This window comes from Melanerpes formicivorus, unplaced genomic scaffold, assembly GCF_026170545.1.
Source record: "Melanerpes formicivorus ecotype bairdi unplaced genomic scaffold, bMelFor1.0.p_v2 SCAF_3, whole genome shotgun sequence".
Classification (NCBI taxonomy): domain Eukaryota; kingdom Metazoa; phylum Chordata; class Aves; order Piciformes; family Picidae; genus Melanerpes; species Melanerpes formicivorus.
In genome coordinates, this window is record NW_027142355.1 from 39,344,764 (window position 1) to 39,366,325 (window position 21,562).

Here is a 21,562-nt window from a genome sequence, read left to right on the forward strand (position 1 = left end):
AGTCAAACTTTGGAGGGTTTGCTGAGGCCCTGCAGCACTCCAACAATCACTATAGGACACAGAGAGTAAACAGAGGCTTAATTCACGGAGTGGTGACCGTTGGTAATCCCATCAAATGCTGATAATTAAGACTGATAAAAGCCTAGTTCAGCTAAGACTCCTTATGAAGGCAATAATCAGCTTGTGCATTTCAGGGATCTTACTCATTTGCATTAATCTACTAAAGGTCAGCATCCAGGCAGAAGCAATTTGTCTGCTGAACTCCATGAGCTGTTAAGGAAGTGTTTATACCATTATTGACATGAGACACTTTGTCACTGTGACATCAGAAATACTCAATACAGCATTTGCAAACGTGCAGCATCTGTTACAATTACATTTGAGAATATTTTTCTCCTATGCCCCAGCACTTGTAAGGAGCTAAGATGCTTTTCCTAAATAAGTAGTGTGTTGTGCCTCCTTTCAACACCTGTATCAAAACAATTTCTATCAACCAATACATTCTCCTGTATTTTAGGCACGGGGAAGGGAGAAAAAAGCCACAAATGTCCAGATGCTTCCTCTTGATCTTCATTGTCTCTCTCTACATTTTTAAATGCTTTACATTGAACTATTTTAAAGGCATCTTACATCCTTTTCTGTACCAGACAGCAGTTCAGAGTCTACTGGGCAGGAGCAGGGAGGTCATTGTGCCCCTGTACTCAGCACTGGTTAGGCCACACTTTTGAGTCCTGTGTCCAGTTCTGGGCCCCTCAGTTTAGGAAAGATGTTGACTTGCTGAAATGTGTCCAGAGAAGGGCAACAAAGTTGGTGAGGGGTTTGGAACACAAGCCCTATGAGGAGAGGCTGAGGGAGCTGGGGTTGCTTAGACTGGAGAAGAGGAAGCTCAGGGGAGACCTTATTGCTCCCTCTGCCTGAGGGGAGGTTGTAGACAGGCGAGGGCTGGTCTTCTGCTCCCAGGCAACCAGCACCAGAACAAGAGGACACAGTCACAAGCTGCACCAGGGGAGGTTTAGACTGGATGTTAGGAAGAAATTCTTCAGAGAGAGAGTGATTGCCCATTGGAATGGGCTGCCTGGGGAGGTGGTGGAGTCACCATCATTGGAGGTGTTCAGGAGGAGACTTGATGGGGTGCTTGGTTGTATGGTTTAATTGATTAGGTGATGTTGGATGATAGGTTGGATGTGATGATCTTGAAGGTTTCTTCCAACCTGGTCTGGTCTATTCTATTCTATTCTATTCTATCAGCCCCATCATTTGTTATGCCTCATCCAGTACTGCTCTTGTTGGCATTTAAGCTTTGCAACTGGTTGGGCTGTCATCTACTGATGACAATTATTTTGGGTTTTATCAGATAATTCGTTTGAGCACCAGCTGCCTGGCTAAGCTCTCTTGTTTTACCCTGCCTCAAGTACCTTTTTAAAGCACTCACAATGCACTTACCCATCATGTTGTATAAACTCTGTGGTGCAAACTGCCTTGGCATTTTCTGTATTGCTTCTTTGTAAACCGCAAGGGCATCCTGAAAAGAAACAGACAAGTGGGAGAAATCATTAGTAAGGCACCAATTTCCAAAGCAGCCTTTCACTCACAAAGTATAAATCAAACCATCTTCCTTCCCCAGTCTTTCAAATATGAAGTAAAACTAAATTGTCTTTCTTCCCCAGATGAAAGGTGCAGAGAGAAAGAAAATATATCAAAAATATCTCAGAAAGTTCACATTTCTCCTTTTAAAGAGGTTTACCAAATTCAGGGAAGACAAAGCACTGTCTGACAGCTGAGATAGAGTAAGTGACCTAAAAATAAAGAAATCATTTTTTACTGCCAAGTAATAACAAAACATAATCCTCAGAGCTGAAGCATGCTCCACAGAAAGAGATGGTCTACAATGTCAACAGTGCTCAAAATTGGATTCCCTTCACGAATATGCTGCGCCTTAAATCGCTTGATGACTCACTCAGCACTGAGGATGCTTACTGGTCAGTCGGTTACCTCTGCAGCATTTTCTACATCAACCCACTGAAGCTTGTAAAGGCTGAAATATGCTTGAAAATAACCCCAAGTGTATGATCAAACCAAGTCTGGGTCAGACTGCAATGACCACCAGGCAGAAATCTGATGAATTACATTGTTAAGATCCCTTGCACCTCCCAGGTACTGTGCTCGAACCCTATCAGTCTTGCAGATAACATGCTGCTGTTCTCTTATCTTTATGGATGTATTAGCTGCCTGTAACTGTTTTAACTAATTAGTCACTGCCACCTGGTAGAGCTGGATTCAGCAGACAGATGACAGAGAATCCATAGAGTTTGTGCATGCTTAAACTTAAACTCCTGAGGTAACTGTCAGAGAAAGGGAGAGGTGTATGATTGAAAACCATGTGTAACTCCTGGCAATGCAAAGGGAGAATGACTTTCACATTCTGCTAAAGGTCAAACTTCAAGTGAATGCCCAGGTTCAGTAATTTCATCAGGGAAAAAGAGAAATCACAACAGTCACATCTGCACACATAAATGTGGTGAAGCCCTGGAATGGGTTGTCCAGGGAGGTGGTCGAAGCCCTGTCCCTGGAGGTGTTTAAGAGCAGGCTGGATGAGGCTCTGGCCAGCCTGATCTAGTGTGGGGTGTCCCTGCCCATGGCAGGGGGGTTGGAACTACATGATCCTTGTGGTCCCTTCCAACCCTGAATGATTCTATGATACTATGATATTATGCAATGAGATTGGGATGGCTTGAGTGCAGCTTACAGTTACACCAAGAATATCCAGATCCTCCTTAGAGTCAGATCTTACTTTTGAAAAGCCAAACCCAAACATAACTTTTTTTGCTTTCTTTTTTTTTCCAACTAAGGATGGACTTGTTCTATTTTAAATTGAAAAGCCAGTAGACTTTTAGGTCAGCTGGTCTGTAATCAGGCCATATCCTTTGCATACCACCCAGGGAGACAAAGCCAAACCCAATGAATTAACACATACCAAAGCTGACCATTGTTAATTACATAGAACTACATAGAATAAACCAGGTTGGAAGAGACCTTCAAGATCATCATCATGTCCAACCCATCAACCAATCCAACCCACCTACACAACTAAACCATGGCACCAAGCAACCCATCAAGTCTCCTCCTGAACACCTCCAATGACGGCGACTCCACCACCTCCTTGGGCAGCCCATTCCAATGGGCAATCACTCTCTCTGTATAGAACTTCTTCCTAACATCCAGCCTAAACCTCCCCTGGTGCAGCCTGAGACTGTGTCCTCTTGTTCTGGTACTGGCTGCCTGGGAGAAGAGACCATCATCCACCTGTCTACAACCTCCCTTCAGGTAGTTGTAGACAGCAATAAGGTCACGCCTGAGTCTCCTCTTCTCCAGGCTAAGCAATCCCAGATCCCTCAGTCTTTCCAAACCCCTCACCTTGTGTTCCAAACCCCTCACCAACTTTGTTGCCCTTCTCTGGACTCGTTCCAGCAAGTCAACCTCCTTCCTAAACTGAGGGGCCCAGAACTGGACACAATGTTGATTCTGACATCAGAACATCACACTGCTAACTGACATTGTCACACCTCTGGCTGTAGATGGTAAATACTCTCTGTAGAGAATGCTAATCTTGATTCAGTCAATTTGCCCTCTTGTACTTTTTTAAGTCTGGTTGGAGACAAAAGGTATTATTTATGTATGAAGGTTTTATCATGACACTGTAGACAAATATGGAGTCTTACCTCATAGTGACCTTGTTCATGAAAAAGTTTTCCTAAATTATAAAGGCAGCTGGTAACAGAGCTTTTATGAGCATGAGGATCTTTTAGATTTTCATCAGGGATCTCTGAACACTTCAGGAAAGTCCTCCTGGCTTCCTCTGTCTTCCCTTGGTTCATCAGGATGATACCAGTATTTAAATAGGCAGCTGCAGAGAGGGAAAGAATGTTATCTTTTAATGGGGTTCCACTATGTTCTACCTAATCTTTGTTTTACCTCAGAGTAATCTGTTACTTAATTTAGCTTTTATATAATATAGATCAATTATTAGTGAGGAATATATGAGATAATAGTTCAGAGACAAGGAAAGGAGAAGCAGGCCATCATGAGTGAGGAAGGTGGGAAGAGAACACTGGTTAAAAAGGGTGCTCCATTTTTTTCCTCTTATAGGACTGTATCAAGCATATAGCATCACTGTCTGAAATGTAACACATACATATATTTCCACATAAACTGATACATGTATGTGTGTGTATGTACACATAGAGGAAATTTAATACCAAAGCTACAAAAAGAAATCTAAAAGGGCCCACTAAATTGTGGAACCAACTGCTGGCTGAAATTAATCCTATAAATTATTTCTCATTTCCCCAAGGCAAGAATGGAAACATGAAAGGACTTCAAAAATATTTGGATTATTCACTCACACCACATGCCATAAAAATCAGGTACTAGCTGTAACAGAAAGGCCCTGCTTCTGTCACTGCCAGAAACAGAAAACAGGAGCCTAAAAAATTTGGGTAGTAGTTAATGGCACATGATCCCAGATCAGAAGCCGCCTTGCCCAGTGTAAACTCATCTGTTTCTTCTCTGCACCACATTAAACAGAGTTGTTGGCTAATAAACACTTGTTTTCAACTGCAAAGTGCAGAATTTCACCTTTTACACTCAGAATGAAAAACTGCAGGAAATAAATAAATAAGTAAACAAACTGCTAGGAAAGAGGAGGAACATTTCATTTAAAACACTGTAGAGTAAATACTACGCAAAGCTGTAGAGCTGAAATACTTACAAGCAAGTGTGGGTCTGCTACCAATTGCCAGTTTATAGTAATGCAACGCCTCTGAAAACCTGCTGTTTTCCTGAAGTAGTAATCCTCTGCAAAAGTAAAGGGAAAAAATAAAGAGGGAGAGAGAGGGAGGTTACTGCAAAGGGTAAGTTCAAAATAAATACTGAAAACAAAACTATGAGCTGACTGGTGTTCAAGAGATGTAACAACTCCACATGGTACTAACAAGGGAACTGCTCCAAAGAGTCCAGCACAGAGGCGCAACGGTGCTGAAAGCGGTCCCTTATGAGGGAGCTGGGTCTCTTTGGCTTGGAAAAGAAGAGACTGAGGGATGACTTCATTCATGTTTATAGCAGTGGGAAGGATGAGTGTAAGGAGGATGGAGCCAGGCTCTTTTTAGTGATGTCCAATGATGGGACAAGGGGCAATGGGTGCAAACTTGAACAGAGCAGGTTCACAGAATCACAGAGCTGTCAGGGTTGGAAGGGACCACAAGGATCATCTAGTTCCAACCCCCCTGCATTGGGCAGGCACACTTTCTGCTAGAACAGGTTGCCCAGAGCCACATCCAGCCTGGCCTTAAAAACTTCCGGGGATGGGGCTTCCACCACCTCCCCAGGCAACCTCTTCCAGTCTCTCACCACCCTCATGGTGAAGAACTTCACAGAATCACAGAATCACCAAGGCTGGAAGAGACCTCAAAGATCATCAAGCCCAATCTGTCACCACAGACTTCATGACTAAAGCATGGCACCAAGTGCCACATCCAGTCCCCTCTTGAACACCTCCTAACATCCAATCTGAATCTACCCACTTCCAGTTTTGCTCCATGTCCCCTGGTCCTATCATTACCTGACCCCCTAAGAAGTCCCTCACTGGCTTTCTTGTACATGTCCTTCAGATACTGGAGGGCCACAGTAAAGTCTGCTCAGAGCTTTCTCTTTTGCAAATTGAACAGCCCCAACTTTCTCAGTCTGTCCTCACAGGAGAGGCACTCCAGCCCTCTGATCATCCTCGTGGCCTTTCTCTGGACACACTCCATGTGAGCATAAGGAAAAACCTTTTCACTGTGAGAGTGAGAAAGCACTGGACCAGACTCCCCAGAGAGGTTGTGGAGTCTTCTTCTCTGAAGACATTCAAAACCTGCCTGGATGTGTTCTTGTGTGACCTATTCTAGGTGATCCTTCTCTGGCAAGGGGGGTTGAAGATCTTTTGAGGTCCCTTCCAACCTATAATGTTCTGTGATTCTGTAGTGGGCAAATTATTCTGTGCAAAACCAGGATTCTTTCATAGACATCAGGTGCATCCATATGGCTTTAACAAAGCAGATGCTAAATGCATTATTTTTGGCCTCCTTGAAAATCAGATATTTTTATTCAGTTGTGAAATTCATAGACTCTGAGACTTTCTAAAGCTGATGGAGCATGGTGGATTTATGTGTAAATACGCATGTTTGGTCTGTCATCTTTTCTTGACTTGAAATAAGCACATCCTTTCCTAACACCCAATAAAGTTAGCCACATAACACAGTCCCCTTGTTGAGTAATTTTAATAGATTATTCACTTCACAGCTAAGAATCTACATCAATTCAAATTTTTTCCTGTCTTCTTTCTGCTCCAAAGAAATTTACTTCACTAATAGATATCACAAATGATGCCAAAGACTCCCAGTTCTCAGTCAGTTTAATAATCCTCAGCCTTTAACTAAAGCCTTTTTTAAGAAGACCATCCTTGTGTATTACAATTTCCACAAGTCACAAATTTATGAGAATTAACTGGTCTGGATATTACTGACATGAGCTCATAACTGCATGATTAAACAAATGCTTGAATCCAAGGGCATGAGATTGAACACATCCAAGTGCCGGGTTCTATACATTGGCCACAACAACCCCAGGCAGTGCTACAGGCTGGGGTCAGAGTGGCTGGAGAGCAGCCAGGCAGAGAGGGACCTGGGGGTACTGGTTGACAGTAGGATGAACATGAACCTGCACTGTGCCCAGGTGGCCAAAAAGGCCAATGGCATCGTGGTCTGTATCAGGCACAGTGTGGCCAGCAGGAGCAGGGAGGTCATTCTGCCCCTGTACACTGCACTGGTTAGGCCACACCTTGAGTCCTGTGTCCAGTTCTAGGTCCAGATCTAGGGAGGTTCTTCTCCCCCTCTACTCTGCCCTGCTGAGACCACACCTGCAATACTGTGTCCAGTTTTGGGCTCCCCAGTTCAAGAGAGACAGAGACCTGCAGGATAGAATCCAACAGAGATCCATGAGGATGATTAGGGGACTTGAGCATCTCCCCTATAAAGAGAGACTGAAATCTCTGGGGCTGTTTAGTCTTGAGAAGACTGAGAGGGCACCTCATCAATGTGTATAAATATCTGAGGGGTGGGTGTCAGTGGTATGCACTAATAAGACAAGAATCAAGAGGTTCATGATTGAACACAGAAGGTGAAACTTCTTTACAGTGAGGGTGACAGAGCACTGGAACGGGCTGCCCAGAGAGGTTGTGGAGTCTCCTTCTCTGAAGACTTTCAAAACCCACCTGGATGCATTCCTGTGTGGACTACCCTATGTGATCCTGCTTTGGCAGTGTTTGGACCCTCATTTCCTGAGCTTTTCTATGAGGATGTTATGGGAGACACCATCAAAAGCCTTACTGAAGCCGAGGTATATGACATCCACTGCTCTTCCTTCATCTACCTGTTTGGTCATGGTTTCGTAGAAGGCTATGGATTGGTCAATCCATGTTGGCTACTCCTGACAACCTTCTTTTCTTCCCTGTGGTTAGGGATGACCTCCAGAATGAGCTGCTTCATCCTCTTTTCAGGGATGGAGGTGAGGCTGACTGGTCTGTAGTTACCTGGGTCTTCCTTCTTGCCCTTTTTGAGGACTGGAGTGACATTGGCTTTCTTCCAGTCTTCAGGCACCTAACTGCATTATTGCTCACTATTACTTCCACAGCTCTACTGTGTTGTTCACAACACAGAAGGAATATAAACAAGCAGTAATATTTGCTTCTGTCTCCAGTTTACACAAATAAAACACCACCACTTTCCTATAAATATTTGCCTTTTGAGCAAAATATACAATAAGCCCCTGGATGAAATGACAAAGTTCTGTTTATTTCAGAATTAGATCAAGAAAATCTGCAATTCTTCAGGCCCTATATTCTTCTTTCCATTGCTGCATTCACAGCATCTAAGACATTTCCAAGACAAAAATCAACTTCAAGTGTTACATCTGAGAGGCAGACACAGGATTCTGAACAACAGTGCAGTTCAGCTTTGATATTACATTGCTAAATTAGTGAACCTGATCAGTGGAGACAGCAGAGTCAGTGAAGGAATAGCAGCCCAAGGGAAAGGCCCTGGGTGCAGAGCAGGGATCTCATTCTCCAGGCTCTTTCCAGCCACTCCAGCAACATTCAGTTCAGGCAGCAAGTCCCATGGGTGCCTCTGAAAAATGGCTGCCCCTGAAAATATTTCACCTGAAGCAAACTGACAGAGTCAAGTGAGGAATATCTGAAGGGTGCATTGCCCTCCACCACATGCCTACAAAGAGGTCATTAGGACAAACACCACCCAAAGGCTCCTTTCAGGACCTGAGGTTCTTCCCAAAGAAGCTGAGAGGTTGAACATATTTACTGTTGCAGTCCGTTCAGTTATATCAACAACACTTCAGCACACTTCAGCTGGAAGACTGATTGTATCTTTTCTTTCTGCTTCAGAAAGTGGTGAAGTGTAGGATATTTTGCCACAGAAATGCCTCCATTTTCATTGGAGTTGACTTTGCAGCCTCCATCTTTTCAGAATGGAGGCCAAAGCCATGACAGCAAAGTTTGATGCACTTCCTATGTCTTATCTATATCTATCTTATCATTTTTATATTCCAGCTAGAGAATTTCAATCAAAGATACTCAAAATTAAAACTTGGAATCACTAAAAGTGAAGCAACTTTCTAAGGATACTTGAAATAAAAGGGGTTTATGCCAATTCAACTAGAAAAATGCAGAATATCCTTCAAGCAAACTGACCATGGTTGAACACAAAAAGTTGTGGTACTAACCTTGGAACCAACAGACCCATAATCACCATAGCAACCTAAGCATGCAAGAAATAAGCTGACTCACTACAGAACAGAGGAGCATTGACAGAGGCAGAGGAAGACTTTGGCTGTAATAATCAAAACCCAGGACCTTCTTGAAGTTCTTAGAACATGTTTGTTTAGCAGCTCAGTTTAGGAAGGAGGTTGCCTTGCTGGAACGAGTCCAGAGAAGAGCAATGAAGTTGGTGAGGAGCTTGGAACACAGCCCTATGAGGAGAGACTAAGGGAGCTGGGGTTGCTTAGCCTGGAGAAGAGGATACTCAGGGGTGACCTTATTACACTCTACAACTACCTGAAGGGAGGTTGTAGCCAGGTGGATGTTGGTCTCCTCTCCCAGGCAGCCAGTACCAGAACAAGAGGACACAGTCTCAGGCTGCGCCAGGGGAGGTTTAGATTGGATGTTAGGAAGAAGTTCTATACAGAAAGAGTGATTGCCCATTGGAATGGGCTGTCCAAGGAGGTGGTGGAGTCACCATCATTGGAGGTGTTCAGGAGACTTGATGGGGTGCTTGGTGCCATGGGTTGGTTGTTTAGGTGGGTTGGACTGGGATTGGTTGATGGGTTGGACACGATGATCTTGAAGGTTTATTCCATGTAACATTCTATGTAACATTCTATGTAACATTCTATGTAGCACCATTTTGATAATTCATAGGTTCATAGAGTGGTTTAGGTTGGAAGGAAGTTGCCTGCACTGCTTCTAGCTAATTTTACTATAGAGTGTGCATTATTTCTGTCTACAACTACTAGTTGTAGCCAGGAGGGGGTTGGTCTCTTCTCCCAGGCAACCAGCACCAGAACAAGAGGACACAGTCTCAAGCTGCACCAGGGGAAGTTTAAACTTGAGGTGAGGAGAAAGTTCTTCACAAAGAGTTGGTAGCCTTTGGAATGGGCTGCCCAGGGAGGTGGTGGAGTCACCATCCCCGGAGGGGACTGGACGTGGCACTTGGTGCCATGGTTTAGTAGTCATGAGGTCTGTGGTGACAGGTTGGACTTGATGATCTTTGAGGTCTCTTCCAACCTTATTGATTCTATGATTCTATTCTATCTATGAAATGGAGGATATGTGCTGGATGCTTGCAAGAATAGTGAACTTCACCCTGTGACTTAGGAAGCATTTCAGCATCCTGTTTGTCTAATAAGAAGAAAAAAGTGAGAAGCAAGTTCTGGCTATATAGAAGTCAAGCATAGAAATTGCTCATTTAAATGTGTGCAGGAAAACATTTTCCCCTCCAGTTCTTTGCAACCAGCCTGAATTCATTCAGCTGCCAACTTCTACCTATCTTGTTTGATCAACAACTCCGTTGTAGTCCTATTAAAGCCAGTTTGTCTACTTACAAAACAAGCCTCTCTGTGTCTAAAGCTTGCAAAAACAGATGAAGCACAATACATGGGAACCATAACTGCTGTCAAGGTAAACATGGATGTTAAATTAATTATTTATAACCTTTTTTAAGCCAGGTAAAATGCACAGTTTAATTAATTTTGTTTACTGTTGATAACACAGGGCCTGTTAGCTATTATTTTGCCATGACTGAAGTCTGCCAATGCCTCCATTCATCCCATTCATCTCAGGTGGGATTACCTACAAAGATCTATATTAACCCAAATGCTACACTGGCAAAGAAAGAAAGAAAATGAAGAAAATCTTCTTTTATTCCCCACACAAATGTGTCTCTAGCCACACGGCTGCAGAGGAAGCACTTTGCCTATGGCAACTCTTTTGCTGTCATTTGCAAAACCACTGGGTAGAAAGACAGGTATGGATGCTACAGCAGTACATTAAACCATTAAGTATGGTCCTTAATTAAGGTTGTTTTGTTTTGTTTTGCTTTAAGTAATCCATTTAGCTACTCAACCAAATGAGTACTAACCTTCTGTAAGAGACTACAATTAGGTTTCATTAACAAGAAAGCTAATCATTAAGGAACAGCACAAACAAGCAACATGTTTAATGTTTCCCAATAACATCCCACTAGCAAATATGTAAATGGAACATAAATTCTCCTTTTTTCTTTCAATCACAAAGAACCTAAACATCCCCAGTAGGCACTAACATAGGATGGTCATTCCCTCTGTAGTGCTCTCTGGGAACAGCCATCCATAACCCCATGAGTTAGCAAGAAAAATCAAACCCGAACAATCACCCCCAAACAGCACAGACAAAACTCTGCCATGTTGTCTCAGCTCTAGGGAAGAGCTTTGCAAATGGAAGCATGCTGGTCAGCAAATGCAGTCCTGGTTTATGTACTGTTACTGGGGCAGTTAGGTTAGAACTACCATTTCAACACCGCATCAACTCTTCCAACCCTTGTTTCTTTGACAGAGGGAGAAAAGGCAACCATATGGATGATGAGTGGCATTGCTCCCGTCTTTATTGCTCCTGTCTTTCTCCATCCTTTGGACACTGGCCCAAAAAGGTTGTGGAATATCCTGCTCTGGAGACTTTCAAAACCTGTCTGTATGTGCTCTTGTGTGGCCTGTCTGGGTGATCCTACTTCGGCAGGGGTGTTGGGACTCAATGATCTCTGGAGGTCCCTTCCGACCCCGACCATTCTGTGTGTGTGATGTCTCAAATGAGACATCTATTCCCTGTGGCATGCCCCAGAAGTCAACAAAGATTGAGTTTCATAATTTTATAAAATGGAGAAAGCTTCTGTAAGGAGCATAAATCATCAAAACTTCAAATATTGACAGAGGTAATTGAATCGCTAGGTCACTGAATATGTTTCAAGTCTCAGTCTTACTTACAAAAATATCTTCACATAGGCCTTACAAAGAGTTCCAGATTAGATATCTGCACTGCTGGACACCATCAGTCACCTAAGTGACCTTTGGGTACTACCTCAAGAGCTGCTCTCACAATACAGCAAGATTTTACCAACACATCTTTGGGTGCAGTAAGACACAGAGGAGTAAATAGCTGGCAATGCAGAGATTACTTCCTGACAGGTTTGTGACTAGTTAGCATTCACAGCTGAGAGAAAAAAAAGATTCAAAAAATCAATTACATAGCAGAAGAGAAATCCTCTGTGCTATTTAATTCAAAATCCTGCACTATAGAAACTTCTGAGCTATCAAGAAAGAGGGACCATAACCTTGACTCATTTCTCACTATGTGAAGTGGTGCAGCAACTTCATCTGGGGCAGGTTCAAACACATAGCAACATTAAGTCTGTGGGTTAGCCTGCTTTTAGTGCTTTCCATCTTTGAGAGCTCAACAAAGGAAATTTTGATGCTAGCACCTTTACAAGACAAGAGAGGACACCATTTCATGTTATGTGTGGTAACAGAGACAGACGAGTTAAACCTTTGCTCATATTGATTTTTTTATCCAAGGATAAGTAGTTAAACTTTGTGTGTAAACCAATTCTGCAATCCCAGGCTTTATAGAACTAAAGTTTTGAAGACTTCACCTAAGAGAAAACTGAAATAGTCACCCATTCTTGACTTAATAGCCTAAGTTTGCCCCAGTAAATTTTATGGCCATTCATGCTTTGAAATTATGCAAAGAAATTAAATTACTAGAAAGATAAACTTGTACTTCAGCCCACTATCGCTAAAGGCAAAATGAGGTCTTTTGGGAGAGAAGAAAGGGGATGGCTGCTTGGTAGAAATTCACAGAATCATTGAATGGCTCAGGTTGGAAGGGACCTTAGAGATCATCTACTCCATCCTCCCCACCTTGGGCAGGGATGCCTCTCGACTTGGCTGCTCAAGGCCTCATCTAACATGGTTTAAAACACCCCCAGGGAGGAGGTGTCCACAATCTCCCTAAGGCAGGCCATTCCAGAGTCTCACCACCCTTATACTGAAGCACTTCTTCCTGAGAACCACTCTGAACCTTCTCTCCCTCAGCTTAAAACCACTCCCTCTGGTCCTATTGTTAGACACCCTTATGGAAAGTCTCTCTGCAGCCTTCCTTTAGGATTCCTTCAGCTATTGGAAGGAAGCTCTTCTCCTCTCCTCTCCTCTCCTCTCCTCTCCTCTCCTCTCCTCTCCTCTCCTCTCCTCTCCTCTCCTCTCCTCTCCTCTCCTCTCCTCTCCTCTCCTCTCCTCTCCTCTCCTCGAGTCTCCTCTCCTCGAGTCTCCTCTCCTCGAGTCTCCTCTCCTCGAGTCTCCTCTCCTCGAGTCTCCTCTCCTCGAGTCTCCTCTCCTCGAGTCTCCTCTCCTCTCCTCGAGTCTCCTCTCCTCGAGTCTCCTCTCCTCGAGTCTCCTCTCCTCGAGTCTCCTCGAGTCTCCTCTCCTCTCCTCTCCTCGAGTCTCCTCTCCTCGAGTCTCCTCTCCTCGAGTCTCCTCTCCTCTCCTCGAGTCTCCTCTCCTCTCCTCTCCTCTCCTCTCCTCTCCTCTCCTCTCCTCTCCTCTCCTCTCCTCTCCTCTCCTCTCCTCTCCTCTCCTCTCCTCGAGTCTCCTCTCCTCGAGTCTCCTCTCCTCTCCTCTCCTCGAGTCTCCTCTCCTCTCCTCTCCTCGAGTCTCCTCTCCTCGAGTCTCCTCTCCTCGAGTCTCCTCTCCTCGAGTCTCCTCTCCTCGAGTCTCCTCTCCTCTCCTCGAGTTTCCTCTCCTCTCCTCTCCTCTCCTCTCTGAACAACCCCAGCTCCCTCAGCCTATCCTCATGGCAGAAGTGTTCCATCTTTTATGGGGCATTGCATACCCCCAAAATACAACATTTTAAATTAATATAATTTAAAAGGAAGATTCAGCATCTATGTGAAATTGCATAAATCCTGAATACAACCTGAGAAACTCAAGGCAATGGAGATTACTGATACAGCTAAAAAAATCCTTTAAGCCCAGCTAGACCTAAATAAAAATCTTTTGACTGATAAGCTATTTTTACTTTAGGCATTAGTTAGCAGCAATTTGAAACAATACCAAAAACACCTTCATGAGCTTCAGGTAACAACCACAAGGAAATAAGAACTGAAAAGACAAAATAATCCCAAAAGACTTTGCTTTTAATCTGCTGATTGTTGTCTAGTTTGGAAGGACTAGTGTTGATCTATAGCTCTGTCCTTGGTACTAAGTATCATAGTATCAGTCAGGGTTGGAAGGGACCACAAGGATCATCTAGTTCCAACCCCCCTGCCATGGGCAGGGACACCCCACACTAGATCAGCCTGGCCAGAGCCTCATCCAGCCTGGGCTTAAACACCTCCAGGGATGGGGCCCCAACCACCTCCCTGGACAACCCATTCCAGGGTTTCACCACTTTCATGGTGAAGAACTTCCTCCTCATGTCCAGCCTGAATCTCCCCACCTCCAGCTTCATTCCATTCCCCCTAGTCCTATCACTACCTGAGATCCTGAGAAGTCCTTCCCCAGCCTTCCTGTAGGCCTCCTTCAGATACTGGAAGGCCACAATTAGGTCACCTCGGAGCCTTCTCTTCTGCAGACTGAACAGCCCCAACTCCTTCAGTCTGCCCTCATAGGAGAGGTGCTCCAGCCCTCTGCTCATCCTCGTGGCCCTTCTCTGGACACCTTCCAGCACCTCCACATCCCTCTTGTAATAGGGGCTCCAGAACTGGACACAGTACTCCAGGTGGGGTCTCACCAGAGCTGAGTAGAGGGGGAGACACTTCACAGAATCAAATACATGGATTTCTCATTTGAAAAAAAACCCCAAAACAAACCACAAAATAACACAGAGAGAAATTCACTTTATGCTGATTAGCAGCCCAGTGAAATCTAGCTGAAATCAGCAGAGCTCCACAGCTTTGGGAAGTTGGCTTTGAGATTTATTTATAAAAATCACCTGCAGTGCAGTAATTGCAAGCAAGATGTCAGAGAAGTTATTTATAGGAAGCTGCTTTCTATGCATTTCTGAAGTTCAATCTACCTTATTAAAGTCATATTGTAATACATTCTTCATTTGCAGTGTAAGACAACAACTGAAGTCCTTTCTGCACTGAAATTGCTATGAAAATCTCAAATATTTTCAGAGTTGCTAGGAACCTCTCCAAGGTTTTCATGGGAGCTTCAGAAGACAAGGTCCTAAACAAGAATTGAAGTCTGACATCAGGTTTCATAAACTGTAGTCCACAGATCATATCTTAGTATCATAGTATCAGTCAGGGTTGGAAGGGACCACAAGGATCATCTAGTTCCAACCCCCCTGCCATGGGCAGGGACACCTCACACTAGATCAACCTGGCCAGAGCCTCATCCATCCTGGGCTTAAACACCTCCAGGGACAGGGCCTCAACCACCTCCCTGGATAACCCATTCCAGGGCTTCACCACTCTCATGGTAAAGAACTTCTTCCTCATGTCCAGTCTGAATCTCCCCACCACCAGCTTCATTCCATTCCCCCTAGTCCTATCACTACCTGAGATCCTGAGAAGTCCTTCCCCAGCCTTCTTGTAGGCCCCCTTCAGATACTGGAAGGCCACAATTAGGTCACCTTGGAGACTTCTTTTCTCCACATCTTCATGAGAGGCTATGTCACAAGCTAGCTTAAGGCATAAACCAAGCACAAGTTTCACTTGTACTTAGGATAGAATAAACCAGGTTGGAAAAGACCTTCACGATCATAGAGTCCAACCTATCATGCAACACCATCTAATCAGCTAAACCATGGCACCAAGTGCCTCATCCAGCCTCCTCTTAAACACCTCTTGTTATTTGGACTGGGGAAAACGTCAACAGCACACATTCATTTTAACCCATACCTACAGTTGTGATGGACCACCAATGCAGTATTAATGTTAGGTAAAGCTTTTACTCCCCCACCCCCCCACCCCTTTGGTTTTTGATATAAAAGTAATAATAAAAAAAATGTTTCTGATGTTGCTGAAAGTTTAGGGATTTGTTTAAGGTTACAGAACTGCCACATTCGAACAACATGGGAAATCCTGTGTTCAGAGTCAGACAAACCTTCTAATGGAGATTCTGTAATTATGTAATCTGAACAAATGCAGTTTGCATTGGCCTAAGAGGCAAAATCAGCTGCAACTCAGAGCCATAAGGGGTAAATCAGAAAACAAAACTGTACCACTAAAACCAGCTTCACAGCCTACATATTCCAAACAGCATTTCAGTTCAATTCCTTGTAGAGAAATTCAGCAGAATTGCAGAAATTTTTCTGTTCCACAGAAAAGATAGAATAGAATAGAATAGAATAGAATAGAATAGAATAGAATAGAATAGAATAGAATAGAATAGAATAGAATAGACCAGGTTGGAAGAGACCTTCAAGATTGTGTCCAACCTATCACCCAACACCACCTAATCAACTAAACCATGCAACCAAGCACCCTGTCAAGTCTCCTCCTGAACACCTCCAGTGATGGCGACTCCACCACCTCCCTGGGCAGCCCATTCCAATGGGCAATCACTCTCTCTGTGTAAAACTTCCTCCTGACCTCCAGCCTGAACTTCCCCTGGCACAGCCTAAGACTGTGTCCTCTTGTTCTGGTGCTGGCTGCCTGGGAGAAGAGACCAACCTCTGCCTGTCTACAACCCCCCTTCAGGTAGTTGTAGAGAGCAATAAGGTCACCCCTGAGTCTCCTCCTCTCCAGGCTAAGCAGCCCCAGCTCCCTCAGTCTTTCCTCATAGGGCTGTGTTCCAAACCCCTCACCAACTTTGTTGCCCTTCTCTGGACTCGTTCCAGCAAGTCAACCTCCTTCCTAAACTGAGGGGCCCAGAACTGGACACAGGACTCAAGGTGTGGCCTAACCAGTGCAGTGCACAGGGGCAGAATGACCTCCCTGCTCCTGCTGGCCACACTGTTCCTGATGTAGGCCAGGATGCCATTGGCCCTCCTGGCCGCCTGGGCACACTGCTGGCTCATGTTCAGCCTACCATCAACCAGCACCCCCAGGTCCCTCTCTGCCTGGCTGCTCTCAGCCACTCTAACCCCAGCCTGTAGCTCTGCATGGGGTTGTTGTGGCCGATGTGATGGTTTGTAGGCATAGATTTTGTGTATTGGTGGGGAGCTGGAAGATTACCAGCTTGTTCTGAAAACTGCACAACTACTGAAATCTCACATCTTATATATCCCTGCCTGTATGGCCCAACCTCCTTCCTGTTCCCCCGGTATTAACTTTGGTTTCCCTCCATGACACTGAGAGTAAGAGACAAAAGTACTGTACAGGCATACAAAAATAACTAAAAAAAGAGAACAGCTGTGATTTTCACCCCCAAAATGAATGGCATATGAGGAATGTAGGTGTTATCAGCCTCACCACCTTTTCCCACAATCTTCTGCTGGGCTCAGCACTTCTTTTTTTACATGTGAGCAGAAGGAGTTTCGTCTCCAAAATATGCTTTAACACTTTCCACTGCCTAACAGGCAAATAAAAGAGGAAGTGCACTCATGTATGTGTGCCATTGCAGGATGATTAAAACAAGATGCATATTTTGGATTGGAAATTCCACCACTCAATTATTTTGAGTTGGCATTATGTTGAAGTGTAAGCAAATGAAGGAAATGGACAACTTATTCCTTGTCAAACAAGGAAAAAATAAGATAAAAGTATATTGTAGGCTTCATTTTCAGAATCACAGAATTGTCTGGGTTGGAAGGGACCTCAAGGACCATCTAGTTGCAACCCTCCTGCATTGGGCAGGGACACCTCACACTAGATCAGGTTGCCCAGAGCCACATCCAGCCTGGCCTGAAAAACTTCCAGGGATGAGGCTTCCACCACCTCCCCAGGCAACCTGTTCCAGTGTCTCACCACCCTCACGGTGAGGAACTTCCTAATGTCTAATCTAAATCTCCCCTCCTGTAGTTTGCATCCATTCCCCCTAGTCCTATCACTACCCAACACCCTAAAAAGTCCCTCACCAACTTTCTTGTAGGCCTCCTTCAGACACTGGAAGGCCACAATAAGGTCTCCTCGGAGCATTCTCTTCTCCAAGCTGAACAACCCCAGCTCTCTCAGCCTGTCCTCAGAGGAGAGGTGCTCCAAATATAAACAACTGGTCTTACACATAAAACATTGTTTATTTAGTTAGTTAGTTAGTTAAAGAAGCTTACTGTCTATGATTTTATTAGCATTTAGTTTTTGCACATTGCTCCTCTCACATATGTACTTTTCTGCCACACAGGGAACATTATTTTCATACTACTACTTAATGAATGGCAGGCACCTGGATTTGGTTCTCTTCACGCACCAAGGAGGTGATAAGCCTGTCTCACGGCAGAGCCACACCCTTGAGGCTTGGACTGAGTGGTGATGGCAGGAGGGGAAGGAAGGATGAGCACTGGCAAGATGAGCAGTGCTGAGCAGGGAGCAGGTGGATGCCCAGCCCAGCCACCCAGAGAATCAGCCCCCTCCCAGCTGGAGCACTCATCACCATCACGCCTCAGTGAGAAGCTGAGCATGATGCCAACTTCACTGTTCATGATTTGGTACCTTAATGAGCTGGGAAATCTTTTTCTCCACTGCATAATTATTTTGATGCCCATGCTATTTATTCTCTTACTCACCTACAACAGGATTATAGCAATTAAACTTTCTCGAATCTACACTGATCTGAAGTCAGTCACAGGAGAAAAGCAATTTGCTTGCTTTAACATTTCAGACCTCTGGAGCTAACCAATGGGTATTGGCTTATGCTGGGAAGTGCTTATATCCGCTCCCCCTACCAAGTGTTATCCAGACTTTAAAAAGAAGTCTAAATAACACCTCTCTCTTTTAGCTCAGCCAGAAACAGATGGAGTGCTACTGTTGCCAGATCATCTATTTGTACCTTCTTCAGCATGTGTTTGCATGTCTTCCTCCAAAGCACAAAGATTTTAAAGTTTACCTTCTCCATACCCAATAGATGAATATATGATCGTGTCCTGTCCACCCCAGAGTTTAAGGAGTACTACTACAGAAGACACCACTACAAAGCGACGGCAAACATCATCTCCATTTCCAGCGAGGAAATCAATGGCTCCATTCACAGCAGGTTTCACTGCCGATCCCAGCCCAGCACAGCCACCCATACTTACAAATTATAAAGCATATCAGCCATGTTGCTGCGGTAGTACAAGGCATTTCTGTAGGCGCTTTCAGCTTCAGCAATCTTGCTCTGGCTCTTGAGAACATTTCCGAGGTTACCCCATGCTGTCAAGAGGAGAAAACAGCATTCAGAAAGAGCTACAATCCAATTACACATGACAGAGTATCCAAGTACCAGGAAGTTCCTCGGGGAGACAAACTCCACAAAGAAACTTTTTATGGAAGAGGAACGAAGGCCAATTGTTTCTTCCCCACCCCCATTTCCCTGGATCTCCACATCTTGCTGTGAGCCTCACATTTCATAGTGGTGATTTGCATACACTCTGCATACATAGAGCTTTGGGGTGGGAAAAGGATCCTTACAAACAAAATATGCCTCTGTGCTTTAGAAACTGCTATTGCAAAAAGGAAAGGACCAGTTGTTGTATATCACCTCTAAACAATAAAGAAAATAATCAAAATAAAATGCAGAACTGAGCTAGCTTCACAGTTTAAGCTTTTTTTTACCTCTGAAAACAAAGAAATTTTCCTAACTGACCTAGCTCTCACTGTAGTATGAATTTTATCCATATCAGTGATCTCCATTGCCTTGTGTTTCTCAGGTGGTATTAAGGATGTTTGCAATTTCACATAAAGGCTGAATCTTCCTTTTAAATTATGTTAATTTAAAATGCTGTATTTTGGGGGTATGCAAAGCCCTATAAAAGGTGGAACACCTCTGCCATGAGGATAGGCTGAGGGAGCTGGGGTTGTTCAGCCTAGAGAAGAGAAGACTCTGGGGGGACCTTAGAGCTGCCTTCCAATAGCTGAAGGGGTCCTACAGAAAGGCTGCAGAGGGACTTTCCATATGGGTGTCTATCAATAGGACAAGAGGGAGTGGTTTTAAGCTGAGGGAGAATAGGTTCACATTGGTTCTCAGGCAGAAGTTCTTCAGTTCAAGGGTGGTGAGACTCTGGAATGGACTGCTTTAGGGAGATTCTGGACACCACCTCTCTGGGGGTGTTTTAAACCATTTTAGATGAGGCCTTGAGCAGCTAAGTTGAGAGGCATCCCTGCCCAAGGTGTGGAGGATGGAGTAGATGATCTCTAAGGTCCCTTCCAACCTGAGCCATTCAATGAAAACTGACAACAGGCACAGGAGTTGAAAGAATGGTTAAAGTAAGCAACCAGGATTAAAAATCTGTCATATGGAGAGAAACACACTACAGAGATCACTAAAAATGCATGTTATTTTTTTTTGTCTCCTTGGAGCACATGTGGTTCCTTTCCATACAATTTATTGTGCTATACAACAGGCTTTTATATCCCATCTATAAAGGACTTGAGGTAAAAATAAATAAATAAATAAATATTTAAGCCTCCACACATGTTCCCTTTTTTGTTGAGTGGCACAAAAAAGTGTACTTACAAAAGAAACTGGAGCTAACGTTTTATAGCAAACACAGCCCCACGCTATTCACAATTTAGGAAGCTAATTTACCTGGCATTGTAATTATAGTCTGTGGGCACACATGGAAAAAAAAAAACCACCCAACAAATTAGGTTTATACATACAAAGTTGTTTCATGAAACAGTTCTATTTTCACAAGTATTGCCTTTTATGAGCCAGAATAATGAAAAGATGATGCATGGCTTTTCCACCAAACACACAGTATATGGCAAGCTGTTCTTGCCTCCAGATGTACCAGCCATAAATGTTAGCTCCAGTAGCAGTTAAACTCTGCTGCTTCAGTTACTCAAGCCCTTTCTTTATAGGAATTTTTTATCAAACCTGAGTAATGCAAACTTTCAATGAAGTTTTAACATAATGCTGCTAAACAGCCTGATAATTATTTCAGATATGTGGTTGGTTGGTTTCTTTTTCCCCCCTTGGAAAGTACATTGCTTTCAAGCTGCTGTGGTTTGATGCAGAAGCATCCTCCCGTGGGGACGGAAATAGCAGCAAACACATTATTTTCCTCCAAGCAGAATAAACTAATCATTGCTGGGAAAAAAAACAACAAAACAAACCAAAAAACCCCAAAACAAACAACTGATGGAATCCTTTTAGGATTCACATAAATAATATCATCCAACTGTGCACAACATATTTGGTAAAGACAAAAAAACACCCAACCCAAACACAGTATTTCAATGAGAAAAGAACCTATCCCCCTTCTGTGAGTCACATCAGCTGAGTAGTTCTTAAAATGAAAAACAATTCAAAAGTTATTTAGCACTAAATTGAGAAAAGTCATACAACTGTTCCACCATTCCCTTGTTTAATGAAATAAAGCTGCTAAAAACATTCTCAGATTCACTCAGAGTTAAACTCTTTATTAGCATACATGCAGAATCCTGAATTTATTTCCCTGGTCATAGATTCATAGAATGGTTTCGGTTGGAAGGGACTTCAAAGATCATCTAGTTCCAACCCCTCTGACACGGGCAGAGACATTTTCCACCAGACCCACTGAGGCCCCATCCAACCTAACACTGAACACCTCCAGGGAGGAGGTATCCACAACATCCCTGGGCAACCTCTTCCAGTGTCTCACCACCTTCACTGTCAAGAATTTCTTCCTTTAACTCCAGTCTAAATCTATCCTCTTCAAGTTTCAATGCATTCCCTCTCATCCTATCACTACAACCCCTTGTTAAAAATGCCCTCTTGGCTTTCTCGTAGGCCCCCTTCAGGTACTAGAAGGCTGCTATAAGGTGTCCTTGGAGCCTTCTTTTCTCCAGGCTGAACAGCACCAACT

The 21,562-nt window shown here is 43.8% G+C and overlaps 1 protein-coding gene across 1 annotated transcript in view; it reads right to left on the reverse strand.

Moving 5' to 3' along the window:
- The window catches only part of TMTC2 (transmembrane O-mannosyltransferase targeting cadherins 2), a 340,813-nt gene that overhangs the window by 101,839 nt on the left and 217,412 nt on the right, over positions 1–21,562 (reverse strand). Inside the window, exons 4-7 of the mRNA XM_068170528.1 lie at positions 18,812–18,926; positions 4,769–4,854; positions 3,720–3,904; positions 1,444–1,522 (exon numbers count right to left, since the gene is read on the reverse strand). Coding sequence (XP_068026629.1) covers positions 1,444–1,522; positions 3,720–3,904; positions 4,769–4,854; positions 18,812–18,926 — 465 coding nt within the window. The remainder of the gene's footprint in view (positions 1–1,443; positions 1,523–3,719; positions 3,905–4,768; positions 4,855–18,811; positions 18,927–21,562) is intronic.